Source organism: Pangasianodon hypophthalmus, chromosome 7 (genome assembly GCF_027358585.1).
Source record: "Pangasianodon hypophthalmus isolate fPanHyp1 chromosome 7, fPanHyp1.pri, whole genome shotgun sequence".
Taxonomy (NCBI): domain Eukaryota; kingdom Metazoa; phylum Chordata; class Actinopteri; order Siluriformes; family Pangasiidae; genus Pangasianodon; species Pangasianodon hypophthalmus.
In genome coordinates this window covers 17596951-17612494 of record NC_069716.1, presented here as the reverse complement: position 1 = coordinate 17612494, position 15544 = coordinate 17596951, and the positions used below count along the sequence as shown (strand labels likewise).

The 15544-nt window shown below is 37.4% G+C and overlaps 1 protein-coding gene across 1 annotated transcript; it reads right to left on the bottom strand.

Moving 5' to 3' along the window:
* Positions 1–771: 771 nt before the first annotated feature.
* Positions 772–15033, bottom strand: mtnr1ab (melatonin receptor 1A b). The gene is made up of 2 exons (XM_026918156.3): positions 14589–15033; positions 772–3265 (listed from the first exon to the last, which is right to left on the bottom strand). Exons 1-2 carry the CDS (start codon positions 14758–14760, stop codon positions 2397–2399), a joined length of 1041 nt encoding a protein of 346 aa, XP_026773957.2. The 5' UTR covers positions 14761–15033; the 3' UTR covers positions 772–2396.
* Between the last annotated feature and the right edge of the window lie 511 nt (positions 15034–15544).

Below are 15544 nucleotides of genomic sequence, written 5' to 3'. Positions count from 1 at the left end.
GAGACCTGAGGGAAGTTGTCATGTGGTGCAAGACAGGGCACAGACAGTATAAGTTTTGAAAAATTTGCCCATATCTTGCACTAAGGAACACCACCAGAGTTTTTCCACTAAGCTTCTTGTGTGTTGAATGCCAGGATGCCCAGAACTGAGTGACTTATGGACCCATTCGGTGATTATTTCTGACATGTTCTGAAGCACATTTTTTCAGGTGCACATTCTAGTGGGATTGTATCTCCCAGTTGATGGAAAAAAAACACTTTATGTTTCTGTCACACTTAAGCATGAAACTCTGAACTGAACTTACCTGTAGACTTGGCCACAAATTACTCATTGTTTTAGATGGGAAGTGGGATGTTACAGGCTTAGTTTTTCTTATCCATGCTTGCAGGCCTGAGGAAGGCGTGGTAACCTTTGTTTGTTTGTTACTGTGTACAGCTCGTGGCCATTAATAGCAGTGTTTAAAAGGACTTTCTGTTATTCACTGTATAGGTTGGCTACCTGCAGCTCATCATTTAAGACTTTATTTAATTTTTTTCACATTCATTAAGAATGGGGTAGAGGGTTAATAGATGTGCCCAAGGGGAAAAAAAGGGCAGATGGGTAGCCAGTGAAAGGAAACAGGATTATTTATCAGAGCTGTTCAAACATAAAATACATTTACTTCAGCTTCCACAGATTTAGAGACACATTCAGCTCTGACAACCATCTGTGGGCATGGATACAGCAACGTGCACTTAAAAATAGCTCAGGGATTGTACACTGTGTATGGCCAGGATGCACAGGATGAATCATTCTATGAAAGAATCATGCATGGATAGAAACCTAGCTCAACATCTCATTCTATTGCTGACCGATATCCGGAAAACCGGAAATTTTTCAAGGCAACCTACAGGAGGCATCATTGTGATAAGAAAATCTGTAGAACACATAATTTGGCCCAGAAATCTGTTTCTGCTCAGGTGATCCAAGCCATTTGAAAGGTTTTCCTGTCTGCCAAAATAGACTTAGAGCAAAAAAACCAATGCTGGATTGCAGTTTATGAGAATATGACAAGATACAAGAATATGGCAACCTAACAAATGGCATACACATCATAAAATCAGTACATTATAATTAGAATCCTATATTCCCAGTTGTATTTGAACATATTCTTCTAATTATGCTAGTGAGAATATGAAAATGAATACCCTGTGTTGCTTTGTTCGAAAGGTAGCTGTACACTGAATTTCAAATTATCCCAGTAAAACTCACATTTGACAGCTCAAAGACAGACAAACAAATATGTTCAGTCATGTTGCTTTATGTAAACAATAAAGTGATGTATAAAATTTCTGAAAGCAAAGTGACACAATAATGGTGTTTTGCACACAGAACTTGGAGCATGCACAAATACAAACAGATCATTATCACCATGTATATTTTGATCATAGGAATTCTCCATATGACCTGAAAATATTGCTTTACCTTTTCAGTCTTCCATGATAAATATTTCCAGCACTTTTACTTCACCCTCCTGTCAAGCTTTAGTTTATTTCAGCTCTTTTATTCATATACAGGGCAATTAAAAAAAAAAACAATGTTAAACACACATACTTGCAGCATTTTTCTTTACAGTTTTCTTTTCTTTACAGTACTGTTGTCATTTTTGGTGAAATGGCTACCAGTTTGAGTTTGGAGTTAAGAAGAAAGGTTTGCGCATAGATGGTTCCACTCGAGTGATACAGTATTGTGGTGTCATATGACACTGACACCACAAAAATGTCACTGACATTTTTGAATCACCCTGTATACTATGTATACTATGGCACATACACAGAAGTTATAGGAATATAAAAGTTCCCAATCAAAAACATGCAAAGCATGTGCAATTTGTTCACCAATATATTTGTATTCAAAAAAGTAGCATAATCTTGCTGAGTGTTGTATGTTGGAACAAAAATTTAGTGCCAAACAACAATTATCTGGTAAGCTCCAAGGCTTAAAAAAGGTTTTCGTGTGCTATAGACAACCTCTTTTGTGAGCAGAGACAGTAAGGCGTCCAATTCAAAGTTATCAAATGTCAAATGCATAATGTTATATGTTAAATCAAATATTTTTTCAATTTTTTTGTTACTCGGAGATGACATTTGGGCACAAACTGATAGCCATAGAATATCTATAAATAAATACTGTCATGATAAATAAATATATCTTTCCCCATTATGAAATGTAAACATGAGACAGGATATTTGCAGTGCACCATTTAAAAAGAACCTGTCAAAGAAAATTCATACACCCTGTATGTCTGAATACATTGTTTATATATTTATTACTATATAATACCAAATACAGTCCCAAGGGGTCCAGATGGGTATTTGGAGTATTTCTTGCTCACGGTGGCCCAACCTTTTAAGTGTTTACACAGAGTCAACTTTCACTTGGTTGTTGTTTGACATTAAAGCGGACGGCTTGCTTTTTATCCTGTCTACAGCATCATTAGAGCTGTCTGGGTAGAACATCCTAGCAGTGCAAAATGAGATGATGATTTTTTTGTACTCTTGTCTAAAGTTCTGATTGAGCAGTCCATAGACAATGGCATTAAGGCAGCTGTTAAAGTAGGCCATGAAATAACTGAATACAAAGAGCCACTCTGGGATGAGAGGCGCCACCCGCTCTGGGTTCACAGCCACGGCCAGGCCGATAAAGTTGAGCGGTGCCCAGCAGATGGCAAAAAGCACAAACACTACAAACATGGTGACAAAATTCCGCACTGTATGTGGTGTAAGCTTGGTTCGGAACTCAGGCTTGACACGCTTTCGCACCTGGATAACCAGAATCCAGATCCTCAGGTAGCAATAGGTGACGACCAATATAGGAAGGATGAAGTGGAAGAAGACCACGGCAATGGTATAGGCTGAACTGGCTGACTGCGCAAACGTGCAAGAATACACCCGGGGGTCATACTGCAGCGAGCCCACGAAGAAGTTCGGCACTATAGCGACAACAGTCAGGATCCAGATTAGGACGACATAGCACAGGGAGTTTTTGTCACTGTAGAGCTTGTCGTACTTGAGGCTGTGACAAATGTAACAGTACCGGTTTATAGCAATGCCAGTGATGTTAAATATGGACCCAATGACACTTAGTCCCATCAGAAAGCCACTTATTTGGCAATGTACAAAGCCCAGGTTCCATCCACTGTTGAAAATAGACATCAGCACCAGTGGGTAGGGATAAACTGCCACGACTAGGTCTGCTACTGCCAGGCTCACCACAAATATGTTCCCTGCAAAACAAATATAGCGTATTTTCAGGCCTGATTCGTCATTCACATAAGAATGAGAAATTGAGCTAAGCATGTAAAATGATTTTGACTATGCAATATTTGCAGAAATAAAGTGAAATATAAAACAGCAAAATAGAATACAACACATTTGAATATTTAAACAGACTGTTAATGTTTTCCAAAGCCTTTGCACAAAGATACAAATATTTTTATTATGCAAGATAAGAGAATAGCTTGAAATGTTGCAGAAAGCCCAACAGGATTGACATTAGATTAGATTTGCATACACGTTAAACCTGATATCTGACTACAGTGTTTAACTACAATGGATGGATGATTGATTGAATATAGTTTTATTTTTTAGGTCTGTCACTTCTCATTTTTTTATCTCACTCTATTTTGTAGTTATACATTTTTGTCTTACTCTACCTTGTGGTCACAAAGAGCATTATAATGATTTGACACTAATGAAGATTATGAGCTGCAAATGCAAAACCTAACTAGGAATGTAAAAATAAATAAATGTTGGTTGAACAAAAAATAAAGAAAATAAATAAAGAAAAATGTTGGTTGAAATTTTAAAACAAAAAAAAAAACAGAAGAGAGAAAAGAAGGAAAAGAGACAAAAATAATCATATAAATTATGGCTAAATGAGTCACAAAAAGCTAGCAAAAAAAATTTACTTCCTGTCTGACATCTTTCAAACCTCAAGGTTAAGACTTATAGATGTCTTTTTCATCAATGATGCCAATGTATTTTAATAGAATGACCTTCACCACTTTAATTAAGTCATACCTTTCCTAAGTCTGTCAGCTGCTTTCTCTATTAAAAGCATTTGGGTTGCACCTGCTTGTGTCACGTGATGTTTCGTTCTCCTTTGAGGAACGTGTCGAACTTTGGGGCTCGTCTCAGGAGAGAGTTGTGATATGGTTCATTTAATAACATAGCAGTGCTCTTTCTGTTAGATTTTTCTCTCAAAGCACTTAAAACGTATTCAACAATTTTAACTCATTTTAAATCCCCTTAAAAGAAAATATTTGTTGCATCAGTCACTTAGCTCAGACGTGCTACTTGCAATACTGAGAAGCATGTAGCATGACCTGAGCAATAGTGACATGGAAGCCTTTCTCCCATCTGTCTTCCCTCATTAGCACTAAGCCTGTGTGACTCTGTCCTCTGCGTGCGGCATCTTATTGCCGGGAGGCACAGGGGGAACACGAGCTTTCAAGTATTTCAAAATATCATTCATGTTTTTTCCACTAGTTCAAGGCACCCATGTGGCTTTCTTTGTATAAGAAGAATTTTTTTATATCCTGGGTATTAAAGCTGTGGTGTTTTAAATGTTGATTGAACTAAGGCTTGTTGATAGATAAAAAATAAATCCTGGCAGATCAGATGAAATGATTCCTGGCATGGTAAGTTTTTTTATGTATATGCATTCATGACTTAGTGGATTTAGCTTGTTCCTAGAAGCAATCATTAGAGCAGAGGAACAGAACAGTGGCTCAAAATTATTCTCTGATTACTGAAGCACTTCTGCCTTTGGGCTGATGTGTTCTCTCTTCAGCCAGAAAGATGAACAGCCTAGAACAGCCAAAAGGTCCTCAGTGTGCCCCTGGATCCTTTCTGTGGACATCGTCTCCATCTTGTGAAGGACAACTACTGTCTGTTACTTGACTATGAACCATTTTAAAAAGCATAATGTACTGTAAGTAGTGTATAAGGCAAAGACCTGGCCCTGGCCAGGAGTAATTCTAAACTGCTACTGTGTCTTTTTGGGACTGAATTGCATTCTTGGATGATGCCACCCATTTCCGCACAAGTAACAGGTTCCTTTCTTTCTTGAAGACATTTTCACTTAAGTTACACTGGGAACAAACTGCATAGATGTCAAGTGCAGTTTCCTAAATTGGTAAAATTATGCCACATTTTCAGCATTGTAGAAGTTCAGCATTTTTGTAGCACATCCAAAATCAGACTTTTTTCAGTGTAACACAGATCAACATTTAAGTTCAATATACCATATATCATATAGTTTTGGAATATATGGGAACCTAAGGAAAATGCTACATCTTAATATTTAAATCAAAGTAGTTATATATAAGGTTAAATATGGTTGGGCCTTAATTCTGAACAGTGCTAGTTAGTCACCTAACATTATTCTGTCACTTTTATCTTTTACACAACACTGAGTGCAACACTCAGATGTGTTATAATGGCTTTTTGTCACCAGTGCTAAATGTTAAGCTGCCAGTTTCTTTCTTGTTGAACTTACAATATGCTTGTACTATACAATAGGCCTGTAACTTTAATTTTGTAGTCAATTTTACTTTGGACAGCCAATTCTCCTCATTGTTGGACATGTTGAGCATACTGCAATGCATTTTCTGCTCTTTCTGTAATTTTCTTTGAGTTACCATAGCATTCATGTCAGCTCAAAACAGTCTGGCCAATTCGTAAACACTCGATGAATGTTTTTTTGGTCGTTTTTTTTTTACCATTCTGTGTAAATTCTAGAGGCTAAAATCCTAGAAGATTAGCAGTTTCTGAAATATCCTAACCAGACCATCTGGAACTATATATACTGTATGGCCCAAAGTATGTGGACAACTGACCCTCACACCCATATGTGGACCTTCCCCAAATTGTTGCACACAATTGTTCAGAATGTCTTTTATTGCTATGGCATTACGATTTCCCTTCACTGGAACTAAGAGGCCCAAACGTGTTCCAGCATGACATAAAGACATGGTTTGCCAAGGTTGGTGAGGAAGAACTCGAGTGGCCTGCAAAAAGCCCTGACCTCAAGCCCACTAAACACCTTTGGGATGAATTGGGATGACGGCTATGCACCCGACATCAGTGCCTGACCTCTTGCGCTCTTGTGGCTGAATGGGCAAATTCCCACAGCCACACTCTAAAATCTAGTGGAAAGCCATCCCAGAAGAGTCGAGGTTATTAGAGCAGCAAAGGGGAAACAACTCAGTATTAATGCCCATGATTTTTTAATTCTTTTCTAATTTAATAAAACAATTTTTAAAAATTATTTTTGTTGACAACAACTTGAGTGAGAAGTACAATCTTTGACATATTTAGATGAATTTCTGAGTTTCTTAGTATTTGGTACGTCCCCTTTTTGCTTTAATGACAATGTGCACTCGAGCTGGCATGGACTCCACAAGTTTGGGCAAAACCTTATGATCCATTTTAGATCAAATCCATCTGAGTGTCTTCTGAATACGTGCTTCAGTAGAAGAGATTAGGCATGAAGAAAATCTGACCTTCTGTACAAAGCAAAATTTGGTGGTGCTTTTTTTTTTTTTTTTTGCACCACACATACCTTTTGGAATTATGGAATTATTATACCTTTTGGAATTGGTCTCATCAGACCATTTTGCAAACACATTTTGCCACATAGTTTGGGGTGATTTAGTTGAGCTTGGATGTTTTTTGTGAGAAAAGGCTTCTGTCTAGCCACCCTACCCCACAGCCCAGACATGTGAAGAATATGAGAGATTGTTGTCACATGCAGAGAGTAATCTATACTTGTCAGATATTCCTGCAGCTCCTTTAATGTTGCCTGTTCTTGTTAGTGTCACTGTGGTGCTCCATTTTCTCCACTTGTTGATGATGGCCTTTACAGTGTTCCATGGTACATCTAAAGCTTTGGAAATTTTTTTGTACCTTTTTCCTGATCGATACCTTTCAACACTGAGACTATGTACAGGTTTTGTCAGCTCTTTGCAGACCATGGCTTCAGCAGGCAGATGAAACCAAGAAGATTTGAAGAAAATCCTACAGAAACAGCTGGTTTTTATTTTGGGTTAATCAGAATAATTTCACTGATGACAGCTGTATGATAATTACTTTTTGAACATGAGACTGAATGTGATTGGTTCATTCTGAACATAGCCACATCCCCAATTATAAAAGGGTGTGCACACTTATGCAACCAGGTTATTGTACTTTTTTTTCCTATTTTAAGTGTTTCTGATTTTCTGATTGTTTTTTACTTCAATTTTAAACATTGTAATTTCACATTGAGGGTGGAAAAAGTTCTGACATGATTTATCTTGGTTTAATTTTTTTACATCACAAAAACCTGCCATTTTAACAGGGGTGTGTGGATTTTTTTGGTACACCTTTCTATCCCAGCCAGCATTAACGTTTTCAGCAATTTGTGCTACGGTAGCTCTTCTGTGGGATCAGACCAGATGGGCTAGCCTTCACTCCCCACACATCAGTGAGCCTTGGGTGCTCATGACCCTGTTGCCAGTTCACCAGTTGTTCTTCCTTGGACCACTTTTTGTAGGTGCTAACCACGTTTTGCCGACCTGCTTGTCAAAGTCACTCACATCCTTACGCTTGCCCATTTTTCCTGCTTCCAACACATCAACTTTGAGAACTGACCAATCACTTGTTGCTTAATATATCCCACCCCTTGACAGGTGCCATTGTAACGAGATAATCAATTTTATTCACTTCACCTGTCAGTGGTTTTAATGTTATGGCTGATTGGTGTACATATATATAAACTATAGATGCTTTCACACTTGGTGTGTACGATGAGTACGGTGAGTATGGTTCATTTGTGGTTCATTCTGTGCTTCACTTGATTTGTGCATTGTGAAACGTCAAGTTTTGGCCTTCAACTTTTGGAACCTAAACGTCCGGATAAATACTGACAGCAAAAGTCTATGAAGGTAATTCAAAATAATGAAACTGTAATACAGGATAATTCTATCACATGTATAAATAACTAAAACATTTGAACTACAAAGGGAGACAAATTAATTTTAAAAGTTTACCTAAATTGTCTTAGTAAAGTGTTGGGCCACCACAATCCACCACAACAGCTTCATAGCACCATGGCATAAATTATACAAGTCTCTGAAACTGTACTAGAGGAAATAACACTGTTCTTCCAAAAGATATTCCCTCAGCTGGTGTTTTGATGATTTGTTACATCATTACTGAAATCTCCCAAAGGTGTTCAATAGATTGGAGATCTGGTTTTCTGAATTTTTATCTAATGTGTTTTTATTGACAAACCTGTAATTGTTGGTGATTTTAATAGTCATATCAAGAGTGCAATGGCCCTTTAAAGACTACCTGTAATCAAAACTTTTCCTTGTTAGTTCATGTCCTTGGTCAGACGTGCATGATTCATCTAATCACTTAAAAGATACACCTCTTTTTTGTCCATATCCTTCCACTAAAGTGCAAACATTTTACTGCCTCTAAATGGCCTTTGACTACATCATTGTGAGAGTACATTTCAAGTTCTTAGGCCTCACTCAGAAGTTTAATCACACCCTAAATCTAATTCTGAATTTTGGCATTAATATTTCCAAGGTACTTGGAGTTGCCCCTGAATGGATCTGTATCTAATGGACTTATGATATTCTGCCTACTCACACCATTCACACCACTCACACCACACACAGTTGTAGCAGTCATAAATAGATATCTTCCAGACCTAAGTGAACTATGCTTTTCATAGTCATGTGGCATCTTGACCAAAAGACTGATGAGTTCATTACATCTCTATGGTCTCCCTTGGAAAGTGCAGCATCATCTGGTTTGAAAAAAAAAACAATAATTTGAATACAGTTGAAGACAGAAGTTTACACCTTAGCCAAATACATTTAAACTCAGTTTTTCATCATTCCTGACATTTAATCATAGAAGACCTTCCCTGTCTTAGGTCAGTTAGGATCACTACTTTATTTTAAGAAATGTGAAATGTCAGAATAATAGTAGAGAGCATGATTATTTCAGCTTTTATTTCTTTCATCACATTCCCGGTGGGTCAGAAGTTTACATACACTTGGTTAGTATTCGGTAGCATTGCCTTAAAGATAGGAGAAAGAATAGGCCTAAATTGGAAAGAATATTTAGGAAAGAATATAACGGATTATATGAAAATGTACTGTTCATGTCCTTTGTAACTCTTATCTTTTGGTGAGACTAATAAGAACTTTTCAGCAATAACTGAGTATAGGATATGGTAGATACCTCAAATCCATAGGTGCCATCTTAAAGTCATCTTAGAGTTAAAATGAAACACCATTCAGATAGGAATTTTAAAAAAATCTACCTTGCAATATAAATTAAAAAAGCGAAAATGTCAAAAACAGCTTATAATATCCTTTAAGTGTGACTGTCAGTAAAAACCCATCAGTGCTCAGACTAAATTCTGGAAAACAGCCAAAATCTTTTTCAAAAATCTGGTTTTGACAACAACTAAGATTTTCTTCTAATAATATACTTTGAAATCTCTACGTTAATAAATGTATTTTACCAAAACGCTGTGGAAATGTTTGATATTTTCTAACCTTGCCTTGGCGTCTTCCTTCAAAGATCACTTTGGGGAAAGAAGTCAATTTAACAAAACAGTTAGTCTGCTGAAAGATGTCTAAAACCTTGGCTTTAACCAGTGTGAGTGATGGTGGTGCTGGTGATGAGACAGACACTGATGTGGATGTTGGTAATATTTGAAGTGATAATCAACATTTCCTTTTGTACAGCTGAAGTCAAAAGTTTGCATACACTTAAGCTGAAGTCATTAAAACCCATTTTTTAACCACTCCACAGATTTCATTTTAGCAAACTATAGTTTTTTACAACATCAGTCATTTACGACATCTACTTTGTGTGTGACACGAGTAATTTTTCCAACAATTGTTTACAGACAGACGGCTTCACTTTTAATTGACTATATCACAAGTCCAGTGGGTCAGAAGTTTACATGCATCAAGTTTACCATGCCTTTAAACAGCTTGTGATTCCAGAAAATCATGTCAATTGGAGGTGTACCTGTGGATGTATTTTAATGTCTCTCTTCATACTCCTTGCTTGACATCATTGGAAAATCAAAAGAAATCAGCCAAGATTTCAAAGATTGTAGACCTCCACAAGTCTGGTTTATCCTTGGGAGCAATTTCCAAATGTCTGAAGGTACCACGCTCATCTGTACAAACAATAGTATGCAAGTATAAGCACCATGGGACCACGCAACCATTATACCGCTCAGGAAGGAGAAGCATTCTGTCTCCTTGAGAAAAAAAATCGTTTGTTGCAAAAAGTGCAAATCAGTGTCAGAAAAACAGCAAAGGACCTTGTGAAGATGCTGGAGGCAACAAGTATCTATATCCACAGTAAAAACGAGACCTGTATTGACATAATCTGAAAGTCTGCTCAGCAAAGAAAAAAACCACTGCTCCAAAACCTCCAATAAAAAGCCAGACTACATTTTGCACATGATGAAACAAATATTTGGTCTGATGAAACAAACATGTAACTGTTTGGCCATAATGACCATCGTTATGTTTGGAGGAAAAAAGGGTGAGGCTTGCAAGCCGAGGAACACCATCCCAACCATGAAGCATGGGGGTGGCAGCATCGTGTTGTGGGGGCGCTTTGCTGCAGGAGGGACTGGTGCACTACACAAAATAGATGGCATCATAAGGAAGGACATGAGCCAGGAAGTTAAAGCTTGGTCACAAATGGGTCTTCCAAATGGACAATGACCCCAAGCATACCTCCAAAGTTGTGGCAAAATGGCTTAAGGACAACAAAGTCTAGGTATTGGAGTGTCCATCATAAAGTCCTGACCTCAATCCGATAGAAAATTTGTAGGCAGAACTAACTGAAAAAGCATGTGCGAGCATGGAGACCTACGAAATTGACTCAGTTACACCAGTTCTGTCTGGAGGAATGTGGCGAAAATTCCATCACTGCGAGAAGCTTGTGGAAGGTTACCCAAAACGTTTGACCCAAGTTAAACAAGTTAACACTTTAACTGCATTTAATATTGCTTTTTCTACTTGACGTTTATATTTTTATGTCTAGACATAATAAAATAAATAAATCAAATCAATACCTCAGTACATTCATACTGTATATTCTATACTGTAGCCTAGTTTTACCAACTATGAGCAACTGTGTATTTCAGTCATTGTAAACTGATAGATAATACTTATTATAATAATTATAATAAGATAAATGATAAATAATTGTAATTTGGTCATGTGGATTTTCATCTGTGGCAATTACGACAAATAGAGAACCATGATAATAACAAACAATATGAACAACCAGCTTGAAATACCCTCTGTGTAGAAAATAAGACCTTAGCGAATCCTTCTCAGAAAAGAGAGGTGACATTTCATTTTAGTGATCTCTCATAGCAATGGGTTTTGAGATGGCTTTACTAAAAGGGCCATATATAAAAGGAAGAGTTTTTGCATGTCTACTTATTTTACAGGCTATCATTTCAACTTTTGTATTTTCTAGCATCTCAAATTTCAGGCAATTTAAAACCAGCCTCTGGAAAATGTACCATATGAGCTCTGGAATACTTGTGCTGGGTTCAGCAAGAGAAAGTTCCTTGGTCCTTAGTCTTAGCACTTTTTTGGCAGAATCAGGACCTTTTTCCATAAGGTAGAGTACAAGATGTTAAAAAGCAGCACCCTAACAGTGCAGAATGTCTCTGCTCTCTGCACAGAACCACAGTGTAGGAGTTGACTTCAGCAAGCGTTTTTTTTTTTTTCCTTTTACTATGAAAGAGTGCCACAGGGCAGGATAGGAAGAAATGAGGACAGGAACATGAACTTTGTGTAAGCTATATATTTTCTGTTTTATACAATTTAACACAGCATAAACCCACAGTGAACCATGATGTTTCTTATACAATTAATTATTTGCTTGCATTTTAATGCACTTAAGTTATTAAATGATCACAAGGGTCACAAACACCTGCACTAATTAGCTCACTAACAAAATTAAGTAATCAGTGTCATTTTAAATAAAGTATGCACAAGGGAATATTTTGACTCTTATCCCAAATAAGTAAAGTCCACTAAAGTCAATTTTCCTTATAATACAGACTCCATAATGTGCTGCAAACAGTTCCTCTTGAATGAACAATGAGCTTCACTTAATAAATCTGCCTCAGGCTTGCAAGCCATGTCAGGGCCACTAAGTGAGAATAAAACAGTGAGAGAACAAGAGAAAGAGAAATACAGTGTGCCAGAGAGTTTCAAAAATAATTACAGAGGCAAATTTTCTTTGAAAAAAAAACAATAGACTTCATCCAGGACAGCATACGTTCCACAATCTGCCTACATACAAAGCCTTCTATGGTGATGAACATCATATTTAACTGCTCGTGAGCTGTATTGGCGGTAGGGTGCTGCAGGGAATGCTGAGTGTGTTTAAATCAGTGCTACAGGCCAGGAGGGAGTACTTGCTCTGAATAATCCAAACAGACAGTGATGTCACAGGGGATTGAGTCTTTCTGGTTGAATTGGTATATCTTTGTCAAGGGAAAGGGAAAACTGCTGTGTTCCACAACTGAAGAAAAATGCACAGTAAATTATTTGTGTATGTATGTATATTTTGGAACTGTCAGTATGTGTGCATGACTGTACTTTATGGTCTGTGTTGAACATGTGGTATGATTATTTGAAACAGGCAAGCCCTTACAAATTCCCAGTGGGTCAGACAACTATACATTAGGCCATTGGACATCTCCTCACTAGAGAGAAGCATAATGAAGTACGTCACAGGAGGGTAATAGAACAATGAGTGGGTTAACTGTGAGTAGGCATTGCACTGCACCCAGTGGGAGGTCACACTGCAGAATGCATTCCAAAAAGGTTCCCTTTGTGCAGTTACACTAACACAGAAATGCAAGTATTCTGTTAATTGGTAGTTTATGTCCAGACATAAATTACATGGTAAACAGCACATTATTAAGCTGTCATTCATGCATTAAATACATTTTCAGTGGCATCAGTTTTGAGTGGGTTGAATGGGTCGGCTCCTCTCACTCACTCACTCACTTACTACACACACACACACACACAAATCATGTAATGAAGAAAATAAAACACATTACAGCCAAAATTTCATTTAAGTAATCTGTGTTCTGTAGGTTTTACTTTTGTGCTACTAAGTTTTACAGTACAGCACCAGCACACGGTGTTCTCTCTACTGGCAGATGATAGTGGCATATGGGACAGTATGTCACTGGCGATAAGCACTCTGTCCACGTGTGGGAGAGTAACTGGCTATTTCAGTTCTGTTTGATATCAAGCCAATTACCTGAAGCCACTAAGCCGTGGGTTGTGTCTCCGAAAAAATACAATGAAATAAAATGAAATGTGACAATAAAAAAAACCTGCTTGACATAACTGAAAGTACAAAGGAGCAACTTCCTATAGTGTTTCTGTCACATCTTATGAAAAGAATGCCATTGTGTAAAAAAAAATGTCTGTTATATTTAAAATCTAATTTAAGCTTATGTTTTCCTTTCTCACTGTACTTGGGATATAAAGCAGCCTACATTTTTAATGCACTTTGAATACAATGTATATTTGCTTTAGTGAATTGTGGATATATAGCACCATATACAGATACATAATATAAGTGTTTATATGGCTATCACATTAGTCCTGGGTTTTGCGTTTCTTTGGTAAGTCTTTGGTACAACAGGCATCATTAATATTTAAAGTGGCACTGTCAGAGACTTCTTATCACAGTCACAGCTTCACCACTTGCCCCAGGGTAAATTCCATCACTTCCTCACATAAACAAGGAATGTTAACTGTCTCTTTCATACCGTCTGATCTTACTCATAATCTCCCTCCACTTTGTGTCTGGTATGCAATAATTACAATAAAAACCAAGCACTAAACAAGATATTCTTTCACAGTAATGTGAAAAAAGCAATGCATAGAATTTATTTAGTTCAAATGTGTGCATGATTTCCACCTGAATGAAATATACAGGTTAACATGAGCACAATTTTGTCTTTCAAAATTTCTTTATTTACTTTTGGAAGTAATTGTATTGATGCACTATGTTTAGTGGCATAAAACTGGAACTCATGTACGCAACAGAATCAAGCAAATTCAGCAGCAATGCATCACTTTTATCAGTGCACTCCTTTGAGTTTCACTCACATGAATGTAGTACAAATAGTTATTTTTAATTCATGCTTCTAATATTCAAATACTGCTAATATCTGAGCAGTACTTCAGGAAAATATCAACTGAACTGATGTATTAAAAATCACCAAGGATACTTTTACTGTAAATAGTCCTTAATCCTTGTAAATAGTCCTTCTTATTTTTTTAAGATGACTATAGACAATGTTTAGAGAGCATGTGTTGTATTTTTGTGAATCTGTTTATAAAGGATATGTGAATCATGGCTTGGCATGCATGCAAGGTGCGCGTGAAGAATGCTGTGTGCGCATGTGGTGCTGTGAGAGAGATGTTTGGAAATGTGAGCATCCTTGAAGAAGAGGCTTACCTGCGTTTCTGAGCTTCTTATTCCTGTAGACGGAGAAGATAACCAGCAGGTTGCCCAGGATGTCGACCACGATGGTGAAGATGAGCACGCTCCCCAGAGTGCTAGAAAGCCACGGAGGACGGCTGAGTGTGAGCGAGGAAATGTTCGCTAGTATGCTGCCATTTGTGTTCATTTTAAACCTCACTTTTCAGTCCTCAGCATCACTCACAGGTGCTGGCGCCATTGCAAAACTTTTGGAGTAGTCAGTACTTTGGGCTGTGTATTTTTAAAAAAAAACAAACAAACAAAAGCGCGGGAATAAGCCTCCTTGCGTCTCGCGCGTCGCTCGCGAGGCAGCACGTGCGCACGCACTTTTATAGCTTTGGAGCGACTTCACATTTGATAATTCAATTCTCTCTTAATGCCGTGACTCGTCGATGTGTGGAAACGCTGCCCCGCCGTGGAAGAGAACAGAACATTCACTTTTCTTTCTTTTTTTCCCTTCTTTTTTTTCCCCCCCTGACGCACAACCTCATTCACGTTTGCTCACGTGTAAGGGTCATTCACCTCTGCACGCGCTCATTCATTGTTTTGGTGCCCATTCATGATTTATTTCATATAAAGTGAAACTGCATCTACAGTTGGGATCATAGGTTTTTGCAGAATCTGCAAAATGTTAATAATAATAATAATAATAATAATAATAATAATATGGATCATAAAAATTGCATTTTGTTTTTTATTTATTACTGCCCTGAATAAACTATTTCACATAACAGATGTTTACATATAGTCCACAACATACAATAATAACTGAATTTACACAAATGAACCAGTTCAAAAGTTTACATACGCTTGAGTCTTAATACTGTGTGTGTTACCTGAATGATCGATGACTGTTTTTATGTTTTGTGATAGTTGCTCTTGAGACCCTTGGTTGTCCTGAACAGTTAAACTGCCAACTGTTCTTCAGAAAA